The sequence below is a fragment of the Chelonoidis abingdonii genome, unplaced genomic scaffold (assembly GCF_003597395.2).
Source record: "Chelonoidis abingdonii isolate Lonesome George unplaced genomic scaffold, CheloAbing_2.0 scaffold0005, whole genome shotgun sequence".
NCBI classification, from domain to species: domain Eukaryota; kingdom Metazoa; phylum Chordata; order Testudines; family Testudinidae; genus Chelonoidis; species Chelonoidis abingdonii.
The window spans coordinates 296984-310390 of record NW_027424266.1 but is presented as its reverse complement, the minus strand read 5'-3'; the positions used below and the strand labels follow the sequence as shown (position 1 = coordinate 310390).

At 60.7% G+C, this 13407-nt stretch overlaps 1 protein-coding gene across 1 annotated transcript in view; it reads right to left on the bottom strand.

Moving 5' to 3' along the window:
• Positions 1-3805: 3805 nt before the first annotated feature.
• The window catches only part of RIPOR1 (RHO family interacting cell polarization regulator 1), a 72343-nt gene continuing 62741 nt past the window's right edge, over positions 3806-13407 (bottom strand). Inside the window, 16 exon segments of the mRNA XM_032762337.2 lie at positions 3806-4732; positions 5733-5823; positions 6558-6641; positions 6768-6964; positions 7638-7796; positions 8131-8292; positions 8470-8605; positions 8952-9126; positions 10784-10874; positions 10877-10945; positions 11299-11460; positions 11463-11710; positions 11712-11909; positions 11911-11980; positions 11983-12044; positions 12046-12121. Coding sequence (XP_032618228.1) covers positions 4635-4732; positions 5733-5823; positions 6558-6641; positions 6768-6964; positions 7638-7796; positions 8131-8292; positions 8470-8605; positions 8952-9126; positions 10784-10874; positions 10877-10945; positions 11299-11460; positions 11463-11710; positions 11712-11909; positions 11911-11980; positions 11983-12044; positions 12046-12121 — 2078 coding nt within the window. The 3' untranslated portion in view covers positions 3806-4634.

Here is a 13407-nt window from a genome sequence, read left to right as displayed (position 1 = left end):
CCCCGAGTCATGAAGGGGGAGTGGGGGAGATGATGGCAGACCGGCCAAATTTCAGTGTGTGGCACTATGACCACTTCTCTCCCCCTTGCCGTTTTTATAATTTGTGCCACCTTCAAATTAGAGTGGTGAGTGTTGCTTTTAAAGCAAATCTTAAAACAAAATAAGGAATAAAGTGAATCACAATATGCAATTATATCAGAAAAGCTCATGATGAGATGGGCCATATGCTTTTTATTGCTGTGCTACGCGTTCTTTTTCACTCCACGTGGGCTCACTTGTCAGAACAATACGAAGTGTTCTCTGTAGTACAAAATAGAAACATTGGTTTTTGACCTATAAGAGTTTTAAATGACTCTTTCACAGGCAAATGTACATATTACTGAAGGAGAAGAGGGTCTGTTTACTTATTCGTATGATCATAACACCTAGGAGCCCTGGCATAGGCCAGACCCTGCACAAACGGAAAAGAAAAGACAGTCCCTGCCCCCAAAGAGATTTCTATGTGGTCTTTTCCACTTAAACCCTCCATACAGCTTGAAAAGAACCCAGTGAAATTGTGCCACAGACCTTTGTTAAAGCAGTGACGTTCCTCTACCAAAAGCCCCAAACCCTTCCAGAGTGTACAGTACCAGTGCACGCATTGCATTCCTCCCTCTCACACTACAATACAGAACAAACTGACCCCTTACATCCCCCGGGGAAATGTCAGCCGTGCACTGCTGCGCAAGCGGCTAAGCCCTGAAGTTAATAGTGCAGAGTGGGTTGTGCACTAATGAAAAGTGTGTGTGTTAACTAAACATTTTGGTGAGCAAGGGGCTCTCTAAGAGGGGTGGAGTCTAAGTGAGTGTAAAACGTGGAGCTAAAGTAGCCCTCCTTGACATACCTTTAACTTGATGGTTCCTTGCTTTGAAGGGTTTGTGCATGTGTGTTCCCCATAGGCAGTCTTCACAATGTAACAGGTTTTCTCTCTCTTTGGATGTATCTTCCTAAATATTCATTCTGGTGGCAGGCTCGAGCAGCCCAGTGTTGTTCAACACACTGTGCCACTGATTCCCCCGCTACCCATTTTGTTAAGCAATCCCCCCTCAAGCATTTAAACTGTTGAATAAAGCCCTTAAACTTCAGGAACCTTGGGTTTCCCAACAGTCTGAGCTGTGTAAAGACTTGATGTTTACCTTTAAGTGCACAGTTCCAGGTGTGGCTCTGGGATCACAATGCCTTGGTTTTCACGTGTGGTTTTACAGCAGTATTTTTCTATTTTTGAGCATGTTTCTTCTTTAGCTGTGAGGCCCACAGACCCAAGGGGGGACTGCCCAGGTATACAAGGTAAGTAATTAAGGGGACATGCACAAAGTGCTTTTTCTCAGATTTCTCCCAGTTACAGCAATCTCAGGGGTCGCTGGGAGCAGAAGTAGGAAAGCAGTATTCAGAGAGACATGACTTGGTTTCACAGAACACGTTGCAGGAATTGGGGGGAATCAGAATTCCTCCCTTTGTGCCACCCAAGGGAGACCAGGTGGCATGAAGGAATGTGAACCCTGACAGGCAAAGCATGAATGGAGAGCAGCTTCACTGTGTCCTGGTAATAGAACCGTTTCCAGTCGTGCTGCCCCAAATGCAAAATCTCTTTAGGGGACAGAGAAATCTTACAGTGGAGGGAGTGCTGGCCCCCAGTTCCATCACCTCTGATTAACCTGGGGGGGCCACCTACACTCCTGTCACAGGGATTGGCAAAGTAGAGCAATGGGGTTGCCTTATAGGGTCGAGGGAGAACAAGTAAAAGGAGCCCCCTGCCCACATTATTCAGGGCTCTCGGGAAGTTAGAGAGGCTCAGAAAAGTTTCAGTAGTGACTGTCACATGGGGAGCTGCAGGAGCTAGAAAGGGGAAATCTCAGTCAGAGTCCCATCTCTGCCCCATTAACACGGTACTGAGCAGCAGGGCAAGGATCCTCCTGGGCAGTCGATAATGTCTGGTTGCTCCTGGCAAGAGCAGTGAGTAATGGATGCCTCTGAGATGCCACATGTATCACGGGGAGACTGGCATGCCGCAGCCTGGCTCCCACCGAGTGAGCACTGACCCAGCAGCACCTGTCTGCTACTTACAAGCGTAGGAGAGGGCATCCCATTACCAAAGGCAGCTTCTTGTTTCCTGTGCATGAACCTGCCACAGTCAGGCTGGGAGCAGTACAGCTGTCCATCCGGGCAGCTTGCCCACTCACCTTTTGGATGAAGATTTCTCTACCCAGTCTGCCAGCTGGTACCTTTTTTGGTTTTAAGCTTAGGCAAACTTCCTTCAGTTTTTGTGGAGTTCAGTGAAGGAGAAAATCTCTGTTTCCTGTTTAAAAAATAATCATCCAAGGCCTCTTTTCTAAAGGCTGGGCATCAACGTAAGGCCAAATGGCCTAAAGCAAAGTAAAAGTGGTTTCAAATTCCACTTGGCTCATTGCTATTGATGCTCTGGGTCCTTGCTGCATTTCCCACAGCTCAGGGGTGACCTCGCTGCAGTCAGTTCCCCTTTCGCGTCTTTGCCTGGCTGTGTCAGAGCTGCGAACCCTCTGGGGAATGTCTGCTTCAGAATAACTGGGCATTAGAACTGGAAACAGAAGGATTTATTAAAAGCTTGTTTATCTAGCCTACATTTTGACCCTGTCCCCTTAAAGTTGAGCTGCAGTACAGATGCCAGCAATCTGAAATGGGGGAAATCAGGTCTCCCTTCACCCCACTCATTGGGTGTTACATGGCTTCCGCTGGAGGGGGGGAAAGACTCTTGGGAGCTGCTGCCTCAGCCGGTCTCCTCCTGCTGCCCCGCCCTCTCCTTGGGCCTGATCTCCCCGAAGATTTAACAAGTTCACTGGGCAGAGGGCTGAGCTGAGACAGGCAGCGTGGGCAGCTTCCAGCTCCTCTCCGGCTGGTCCACAGCACAAGCTCATGGTGGATCTGGCTGCAGCAGCTGCCCCAGGAAAGCCCTGGATCTGTGCCCTTCCACACACAGCCTGCTGCGCTGGTGTTTCTGCTGCAGGGGAGGGAGGAGATGACAGTCCCATGATTTGCTTCTGCTCCCTGCTTCCCAACAGGACAGCACTGGCCACCCATCCCCCAGTGTTCTCACACACGCTCCTCTGCAGGGTGGCACATACGGAGCGGTGTGTAACAGCTGACAGTCCAGGCTGTGCCATCCAACACTACAGGTCAGGCATGTCCTGCCCTCGCAGCCCATGTTCCCTTCTGGGCTTCATGCAGTGCATAGAAGCAGTGGTTTCCCCTCTGAGCAGGCGCTTCACACGAGCTGGCTGCAAAAGCAAAACCAGCCAAAGCACTGCACGGCCTTTGCAGCCAGCTCCGCTGGGCAGCTGCCTGCATTGTGCTGTAAGTAAATAGGAGGTGCATTGATCAGGCCCAGTATTAGCACCCTGCTGGCTGCCTGAAGGGAGAGGGGTCCTTGTGCTGTGGTGTTCACTTCTTGGATCATTTCTGCCATGCTGCATTGTGGAAAAAATACCCTTGCTATCCACCCTCCTCCAAAGCATCTCTCCTGCAGCTGCCCACAGGCAGCAGGGTGCTGAGCGCTATCTCCAAACTGGGCAGGGACCAACCACTTCACATTTCTAGGAATGAGGATCCTGAAGTGCTCCTCTGGGAAGATGGGCACCCCTATGTTAGAAGTGGGCAAGCAGCACAGAACTTTCCCAGGCCACACCGCTCATCCCGGCTCTGCTCGCAAGACCTTGCCGCTGAACTCCAGCCCCGCCGCTTTAACCACTAACCTGTACTTCTGCGCCAGGCAAAACTCTCACAAAGCGACACCTTTGCTCATTAAAGGTTTATTTTTATTTCTGGTTTAAAATCAAAATTAGCCATTCTCTGTAATTACATTATATATAGATTTATAGAGACTTTATAGAAAAGATTTTTTTGCTTTTGCTTTTCTGCAAAACTCAGTAAATAAAAAATAAAATAAACCAAAACGGCGACAGGTTCTGTCCATCTGTCCCCTCTGTGTTGCTCCTCTCCCCCACCCTGCTTTAAAAATGACGACTGACATCAGGGGAAGGCTCAGCTGTGGGTCCCTGTGGGCAAGGCAGGGGACGGGGAGGCCCTGGGAGCTGAAAAGAAGATACGCCAGCAGAATATATTAATATCTATGTCTCCTTTTATTTGAGTCCCGGGGACTCCAGGCGCTGAAGGAGGACGGTGCCCACAGCAAAGGGAGCTCCTGGAAAGAAACAACATCGCCTCAAAGTGCATGTCCATCTGGGGAAGTCTGCGCAGCCTGCGAGCTACTGGAAGGAGTCCCAGTGCAGACTTCACCTGCCCACCCAGGCTCCAGCAGGGGCGCACAAGCTCTGGCCCCACCTAGCAAGTTGAAATAGAAAAGCAAGCTGGAGGGGAGGAGAGTGTCCGAAGCCCCACTTCTCCACGGTGGTGGGCCCAGCAGCCCCTCAGGCACAGTGCCGGGGGGAGGGAAAGCTGTGATCCGTAAGGCAGTGAGTGGGGTGTGTCGGGCTGGCAGGGAGGTACTAAATACTGCTGCGTGTTCCCAAGGGATGGGAGCTGGGCCCAGGCTGTGAGAGCCTCCAGCAGCTCCCTGGTGCCTTCACCCCAAAGGGATCACAAGTGTGTTAGGCCAGCGTGTCTCAGAAGGCTGTGCTGGCCATGCTGCCTGGCGCGAAGATCCTTGGTAAGCTGTTCAGAGACTCCTCCAGCCGCCGGTGAGCCGATTTACCATCTTCCCCTGCAAACACACACCACAGTCAGTCACCCTAGCCACGCAGCAAGCTCCCTTCCCAGGCCCCTCTAAGCCCCCCGTCTCCTCCACTCAGGCCTTGGCCCAGCTGAGCAGCAGCCCCAGGATGGCAGTCGGGAGAGCAGGGTTCTTGGCTCCCCTCTGCTGAGCCTGCAGCTTACTGAGAGCTTAGGGCTGAGGCACACAGCTGGCTTCAGGCTTCTCCAGGACTTTTCTGCTCAATGTCAATTGTAAGAATACAGAAGCCCGGTGAGGGGGCAGATGGAACCCGGGGCGCTCAGCTCCAGCACCACTGCCCTAAGGGGAAAATGCCCTCGGCTGGCAGAGCCCATGCAGGCTGCAGCCACTAGGGGGCAGCACGCACACAGCAGGGCTGAGGGTCTGCACACGACATGCCGACACATTCGGGGAGGGCCACAGAACTGGGGTTCCACACACAGCAAAGACACAGGCTAGAAGGACATGGCCGACAGGGTCCGAAACAAGAGACGCTCGTGAGCCAAGCAGCAGGAATGGGGGAACGGGAACGAATTTGGCCAACACGTCCCGACCTGTGCAGCTGCCGCCACGACCCGGAAGCCTAGTTAGCCAATCAGATGGTTCTCTCAGTGCCATCTAATAAATGATAATAAATAACAGTGACACTTAGCGCTTGGCGTTCTCAGGGCACCTGCTGACATTAGCTACGGGCTGCTTCTGCTCTCGCCCCGGCCAGGCCCACGGGTGGCGCCAGCAGCAGGCCAGGAGGGAGCCTGGCGGTATGGCAAGCCTGAGCTCATGGAGCAGGGCATGGACCCAAGGCGTAGGACATATCCAGCTGGTCCACTGTGCCCTCATCTGCAGCCAGGGTCTAGCACGGACAAGACCGGGAGCCTCACTCTAGGATCAGCTCTGGCCCTGGGACGGTGCCAAGGGGGTGCGAGCAGGGTCTGGCTTTGGTGCCACCTAGCGGAACCGCTCCAGGCCCGGGTGTGCACAAGGCACTCACCACATAGCATCAGGCTTTGCTTGGCCGCCTCCCGCACGTCCTCCTTGTCCGTTTGGCACAGATACACCAGCTGCTCGATGCTTTCTTTGGCCTGCCGGGAGAGGCCGAGACGGCACTGAGCGTGCGCCTGCGATGGCAACGCTGTGCCCATCCTTGCCCTGCCTGCACTCCCAGCACCAGGGCAGCGTGGCCAGGCCAGAAGACAGGTGAAGGGTGGGAACAAGGTCTCTGTGGTCCTGTCTTGGTTCTGGCAGAGCGAGGGACCCAGGGACCAGCCCCAGAGCTCCACGCTCGCCCCCTGCAGGCAGTCGGCCAAGACAGGGCCCCCCATGGGCTGCTCTGGGCCAGCTGTGTCCCTGCCCCCACCCTCACCACTGCCCTTAGTGCTGCCCAAGTGGTGGGTGGAGCTGCCTCCTGACTCCCCCCCTGTGTGGGCGCATCTCATGGCTTCTCCGGGCTGGGGACAGGCCACCTCCTTCCTGCTGCCTGTGTCCATCTCAGTCTTGCTGGGGCTCCACCACTTCCCTCCCTGTTCCCCTCCCCTCCACAGCCACCCGCACAGGGGGAGCTCAGCCATTGCCCAGGCTCTCCGGACTCCAGCACGTGCAGGATGCTGCTGCCATTGTGCCTAGGAAGGGAGGCCACTGAGGTCCCACCGGCAGCAGGGTACAGGGAGGATCTGGGCAATTTCCCCTCCGCTGCACTAGCCTGGGCCCCAAGTCATCCCCCATGGACACAATGGCCCAGCGGTGAGAGGGGCACGGCCTTGGCAGCTGCTATTTGCCATCGACCCCCATGCAGACGAGATGTGGGGGCTGCACTTACCTTGAGACACCCCAGGGCTGCGCAGCTGGCGATTCGCATCCGCGCCTCTTCATCTTCCAGCTGCTCCAAGTACCACACGAGGGCCTGGGGGACACAGAGATCAGCACCGCAGGGCTGTGCAGGCTGCCCCGGCCTGGTACCCCCCCATGCCCCTCCCTCCCCTTGTGCCCCATTCCCAGCCTGGCAAGGGTGCGAGGGCCCTGCACTCACCCGTTCCCGGAAGCGGGGGTTCTCGGCAAGGCTGCGCAGCTGGGCGGACACAGCGCTGACGACTTTGCTGTTACCCTCGATGAGCAGTGAGCTCATGGCCTTCAGCCCGTCCTTCTTGAGCCGGCTCTCGGGCACTCGCCTCAGCGCCTTCAGCACCACATCCTGGTCGTCCGAGTTCAGGCTCTGGGCTAGCAGCACTGCAGAGAGGGGGTGTGAGAACAGCCGCAGCACAGCTGGGGAGCCCCACTTGTGCCCTGGGGGGCCGGCCTGGCTCCCACAAAGTCCAGAGGGATGGGACGGTGGGTGCCCCGCACCGGTGGCAGAGCTGGGCCTGGCGGGAAAAGCGAGGGGCCGTATCCCAGCCGCGCTGCGTGATCCACAGGCAGAGGGAGAATGAGCCGGGGGAGGCCTGAGCACACAGGCAGGGGCCGGTAGCCCTGAGCACACAGGCAGGGGCCGGCAGGCCTGGGCCAGTTGGCAGGAGCAGCTCAGCCCAGCCCCACTGCCCCTTGGGCCATCGCGGCGCACAGCCTGGCTCAGTCCTGGCTGCCAGCAAGCTGGCACAGGCAGGTGCTAGAGGCAGTCTGGTGCTGTCTGCTGCACTGGCACAGTGGGTGCTGGGCCATCTCACGACTCAGAGCAGGGGAACTGCGCCAGCGCCCCGTCTGTGCCAATGGCGGTACCACCCACCCCTCCAGCACAGAACCAGCACCAACACCCCGCCTGTGCCAGCACCAGTACCACCCACCCCTCCAGCATGGGAACCGTACCAGTGCCCTGCCTGTGCCAGCGCTGGTACCACCCACCCCTCCAGCACAGAACCAGCACCAACGTCCCACCTGTAGCTATGAGGGGACTGCAGGCTCTTACCCTCCTCAGCCAGCTCCATGATGTAGGCATCCAGTGTAGACGCGGGGAGTGACTCGAAGTGGCTCCAGTACTGGAAGATGGTGAGCTGCTCACCCTGGCTGCTCCCGGGGCGCTTGGGCAGCCGCCGGTCCAGCACATCCTCCACGAGCTTCACACACACTGCAGGGAGAGGGCACCGGGTCAGTACCCCTGGGGCAGGGTTTCTCGGCCACCCGGACACCTCGCTGGCACAAAGCCCCAAGGCCGTCTGGGCTGGCACCAAGACAGCCCCCTCCAGCAGGTTGGTACTTTGCCACCACTGGCATTTCCGGAGGGGCGGGACGGGCTGGCAAAAGCAGAGGACTGGGAGGCAGGACTCCTGGGTTCTTTTCTTGGCTCTCAGAGTCACTCTGGGCCTGGGTGGGGGAGCCAGGGATGGTCAGTCAGAGCTGAACCATTGCTCAGGGCTCTCAGCCCATCCAGGCAGTGCGGGGTGTCCCGAGACTGCACTCACCTGAGTCTGCTAGGCCCGGCTGCCGCTCAGCCAGGGGCGCTGCATACTGGGCACTGAGTGTGCGCAGGAACCGCTCCACAGGGCAGGTGTACACGTTGGGCTGCTCCACGCAGCGGTCCCAGAGGGCCAGCACCCCGTCCTTCAGGGTGGAGAACTGCACCACTGTGGACAGAGACACGGTCAGGGCCACCAGCACCCAGCACGGGGGACCACGACAGGGACCCAGCACAGACCCCAGTGGCGAGCCCCAGCCCTCTGACCCCAGCACATGCCCTGGCAGGCAGTGCCCCGTGGTGCCCGTTGGTGGGCCTGGAATGGGCGCTGTGCCAGGGCCTTTACCTTCTGCTGCAGTGTTGGCCACCCCCGATTTCTCCTCCGTCAGCTGGCAGACAATCTCCAGAACCTGCGCTTCCTTCATCAGCTTGTCCAGGGCGTACATCTCCCGGCATCGCAGCGGCCCAAATGTGCCCAGTTTCTGCAAGTCACAGACATGTCGGTGCTTGGGGACGGGATCAGTGCCTGGGGGGGCCTGCACACTCCCAGCGTGCCCATTGGGGAGCATGGCATGCCAGGAGCTGCCTTCAGAGCTGGGGGCAGCAGCTGTCACGGTTCATGCCAGCCCGCAGCGTCCCTCGGTGTTGGCCAAGGGGGAGTCTATGCTTGGGATGGCTAAGCCCCAATGCCACCCCACCAGGCATGCCAGAGGTTGCCAGCCTGGCGCCCCGGCACCCCCCGACTCTGCAGGAGCCCTCAGCAAGGCCACAGCCCCGCGTGCCAGCAGATGCCCCCCCGCCACACGGCTTCCCGTCCCACACACTCACCAGCAGCAGGCGGTTGCAGTTACTGAGGTGCAGCACCACGGCCCTGTCCAGGAACTCATTGCCAGTGCTCATGGGGTCAGAGCTGCCCTCGGAGCCGCGGCACGTGCCGGTGTCCTCGGCCATCACCTCGCAGCCTCCCAATGCCCCACCCGCAGCATGGGCCCCGCCAGCCCTCCTGCAGGAACGGGGGGACATGTAAACACTCCCCCCCAAGGCAAGGGGACCCCCCACCTCAGCCACAGGCACCAACTCTCCTGCCCCAAGGAACAGCCTCCAGCTTCCAGGGCTGGGGCTTAAATCCTTCCAGTTCTGCTGCAGGTGAACTTGCAACAAAGGAATTTAAAAAGAGCCATGGTTTACGTAGGACCTACCCTACTGAGCACCCTGCTGCTGCCCAGTCCGCAGACAACACACACGCTCATCCCCACCCCCAACGACACACAGGCACAGCCGTGCAGCAGCAGGCCCCTCTGTGCATGGAGGGGCAGGGGGGGCGCTCTAGGGGCTGGGCGCTTGGGGTCACATCTGGGAAGTGATCGTGGGAACCCCTGGAGATGGCCCCTGGCCATGTGGGTGAAAAGAGCCCCACGAAGCTCTCACCCTGCTCGAGTGGGTTCCGCCCCCAGCCTCCTGGGGCAGCTCCCAGGGCAGCTGAGGCCCTCCAGCGCACCCAGCCCCCAGTGACTGAGCCCTTTGGTCCCCTGGGGTGGGCAGCGCCAGCCACATTACAGAGATGCCACTCAGTGAGTCAACTGCACAGCCAGGAACAGACCCCAGGAGTCCTGGGCCTCTGCTCTACCCATCAGGACCCACTGCCACCCTGCGAACACAGACCCCAGGAGTCCTGGGCCTCTGCTCTACCCCCCAGCACCCACTGCCACCCTGCGAGCACAGACCCCAGGAGTCCTGGGCCTCTGCTCTACCCCCAGCACCCACTCACCTGCGAGCTCAGACCCCAGGAGTCCTGGGCCTCTGCTCTACCCCAGCACCACTGCACCCTGCGAGCACAGCCCCAGGAGTCCTGGGCCTCTGCTCTAATCCCTGACAGCTGCTGCCACCCGTGCAGGAGTCCTGGGTCACATCCTCGTCTAACAGTCCCAGGCCTCCAAGGAGCGTGTTGTGCAGCAGCACCCAGGGTGGAGAGAGCTGGGCCAGGGACCGTGCTAGTCTAACCTCTAGATCCCTGTGGTTCAGCGTGGAAAGAGTTTGATGGGTTTGAGACCTTTCTGCTTCCTCAAGGAGTCAGCCCCCCACGTCTTGGGGTGTGGGGAGCAGGGGACAGCAGCTGGCCACAGCTCCCTCTGCACCCCAGCTCTGGAAAGCCGGGGCGGGGAGGAGGCAGTGAATATGGACCACACTCCAGGGCCCTGATCACTAGTGTGCTGCTGAGCATAGCTGCCCAAAGCGTGGGCTCGCTGGGGATAGGGGGCCCGCACTGGCTCTGTGGCGCCCCGCTGGCAAAGCCGAGGCTGTGCGCACCACCCGGCTCCCAGCACCCCAGCAATACCGGGGTCCCACTGGCGGAGGAGGCTGCCGCTGAGAGCCAGGCCTGGCCACCAGGGGGCGATAGCCAGCAGGCGCTGGCTTCCCAGGCACACTCGATGAGGCGGCAGCAAAAACCCGTGTACCGATGGGCAACGGGATCGAACCTGGCCCTCGGTCTGACTCCCTGAGCCAACGACCAGCTCTGCACGCGGGTCACCCCACGCAGGGAACTGGCCAGGCAGGCCCCTGGACCAGAACCTACCCACAGGACGTTCTGCTGCCTGCCCAGGCGTTCTCCAACTGGGGCGGCCCGAGCCACTGCCCCAGGGAGAGACCCCACCGCTCACCACTCGTCCGGCTGGCCTTCCTCTCCTCCGAGCCCTCGAGTCATCCATGTCGAGGTGTTGAGGAAGCTGAAGCTCTCCAGGGCGTGCTCACTGTCAGGCTCATGCTGGAGGCGGCTCAGGAGACGCGCTGCTTGTGTGTGGGAAGGCAGTAAGGAGTGGGGGCTGGGCAGACTGTGTCCGGGCCACTGCCAGTGCTGCCCTGCATTTGTGCCAGCTGGACCGTGCCAGGCCCCGGGCCTAGGCTGCTCCACAGGGGCCCTGGGCACGGTGGGAAGATGGGCTGTGGGCACGTTGCAGCAGCTGGTTCTAGGCACACAGTCCCCGCCACACTGCATCTGCTGCCCATCATCCCAGGGTCTGCCCAGGGTTGCCCCGGCTGCCCAGGGACCGGCCCACGCTCCTGCTCCCCAAACCCATCGCCACAATGTAACCCTTCCACCCTCCAGCTGCCCATGAATAGTGTCCCCAGCCCAGGACATACGCTGCCCATGTGGAAGGGCGGAGCTGGGCATGACCCGCATGGTGCGCCATCCTCGAGGCCCACCACTGCCCCCTTACCATGAGGATCTCCTCCAGGCGTTTCAGCTCCCGCTCCAGCGGCTGCAGTCAGGGAACTGCCCCGATAGTCATCCGGGCCGAGCACAGCGAGCCGATGGCCTCCTCCAGGCCGCAGTCACAGGCTTGGCTTGCACCTCTGCCGGGCTGGTGGGCAGGAGCTGGGCTGGGGCCAGCCTCCCCTTCCTCTGAGACTGGATCAGCACCACTGGCCGGTCCGGGAGACTCATGCCCTTGGCCCCAGAGCTTGGACACAGTGGCCTCAGCCCGCCCACCACAGGCTCACAGGCCTCGCTGAGACACGGCCCACAGGCCTCGGCTCCGGCCCGGTCTGGTCCTGTCCAGGGCACCAGCAGGTTCGAGGCCTCGGGAGGTGTCCATTTCCAGGGGAGGCAGCTCCCCGGTGCTGGGGTCCTGGGGAACTGGGGAAGGATCCTTGTGGGCACTGGGGCCCTCCCTGCAATCCACTGCCGCATCCAGGCTGCTCTCGCTGATGTGGCTCAGAGTCCGGGAGTAGGGCACGTGCCCATTGGCCACCACCTCCTTCCTCGCGCTGCCTGGCTCCTCCTGCGCTGGGTGGCTCGGCTGCGGCGCCCGCCTCCTCTTGCTGGGAGAAGGCGATCTCGATGGCGGGGGCGGAGCCTGCACCTCGGGCTGTACAATGGCTTGTGGGAGGCGTGGGCGGGTGCTGCCCGACAGCTGGGGCTGAGGAATCGTCCGATGACTCCGAGGAGATGGACCAGGCCGTGCCGTTCTCCAGCTCCTCCTGCCGCCGCGCATGTTCTAGAGAGAGAGACAGCACGTCAACAGCCCTGCCCGGCCACCGCGCCCCGCCCCGCTGCCAGCGATCACCCCACAGCCGCCACCTGCAACTCCCCACGCAGCCCGCCACACCCTCCCCTCGCAGCAGCAGCCATGCCACCAGCCCTTGGCCACGCTCTCCCCACACAGCAGCAGCACACCACCCAGCCCCTGGCCACACCCTCCTACGCAGCTTTGGCCACGCCCTCCCTCGCAGCCATGGCCACGCCCACCTAGCCCCTGCACACCCTCCTCACACAGCTTTGCCACGCCCTCACCTCGCAGCCAGTGGCCACGCCCACCTAGCCCTGGCCACACCTCCTCACGCAGCTTGGCCACGCCTCCCCTCGCAGCCAGCGGCCACACCCCTCTACCAGCCTTGGCCACGCCTCCCCTCGCAGCCAGCAGCCACACACCGCCACCCTGCAACTCCCACGCAGCCCCAACCACACCCTCCCCTCGCAGCCAGAAGCCACGTCCCCCAGCCCTGGCCATGCTCTCCTATACAGCCAGCAGCCACACCACCCACCTGCCAACTCCCACACAGCCCCAGCCACACCTCCCCTCGCAGCCAGCAGCACATCCACCCAGCCTGGCCATGCTCTCCCTACACAGCCAGCAGCCACACCCATCACCCAGCCTGGGCACGCCCTCCCCATGCAGCCACCATCCACCTACCAGCCCCTGCCGACGCCCTCCCATGCAGCCAGCAGCCACACCCCATCAGCTCTGGCCCACCCTCCCCTAGCCCCTGGCCACACCCTCCTCACGCAGCTTTGGCCACGCCCTCCCCTCGCAGCCAGTGGCCACGCCCACCTAGCCCCTGGCCACACCCTCCTCACGCAGCTTTGGCCACGCCCTCCCCTCGCAGCCAGCGGCCACACCCTCCTCACGCAGCCTTGGCCACGCCCTCCCCTCGCAGCCAGCAGCCACACCCGCCCACCCTGCCAACTCCCCACGCAGCCCCAACCACACCCTCCCCTCGCAGCCAGAAGCCACGTCCACCCAGCCCCTGGCCATGCTCTCCCTATACAGCCAGCAGCCACACCCACCCACCCTGCCAACTCCCCACACAGCCCCAGCCACACCCTCCCCTCGCAGCCAGCAGCCACATCCACCCAGCCCCTGGCCATGCTCTCCCTACACAGCCAGCAGCCACACCCATCCACCCAGCCCTGGGCACGCCCTCCCCATGCAGCCACCATCCACACCTACCCAGCCCCTGGCCACGCCCTCCCCATGCAGCCAGCAGCCACACCCATCCAGCC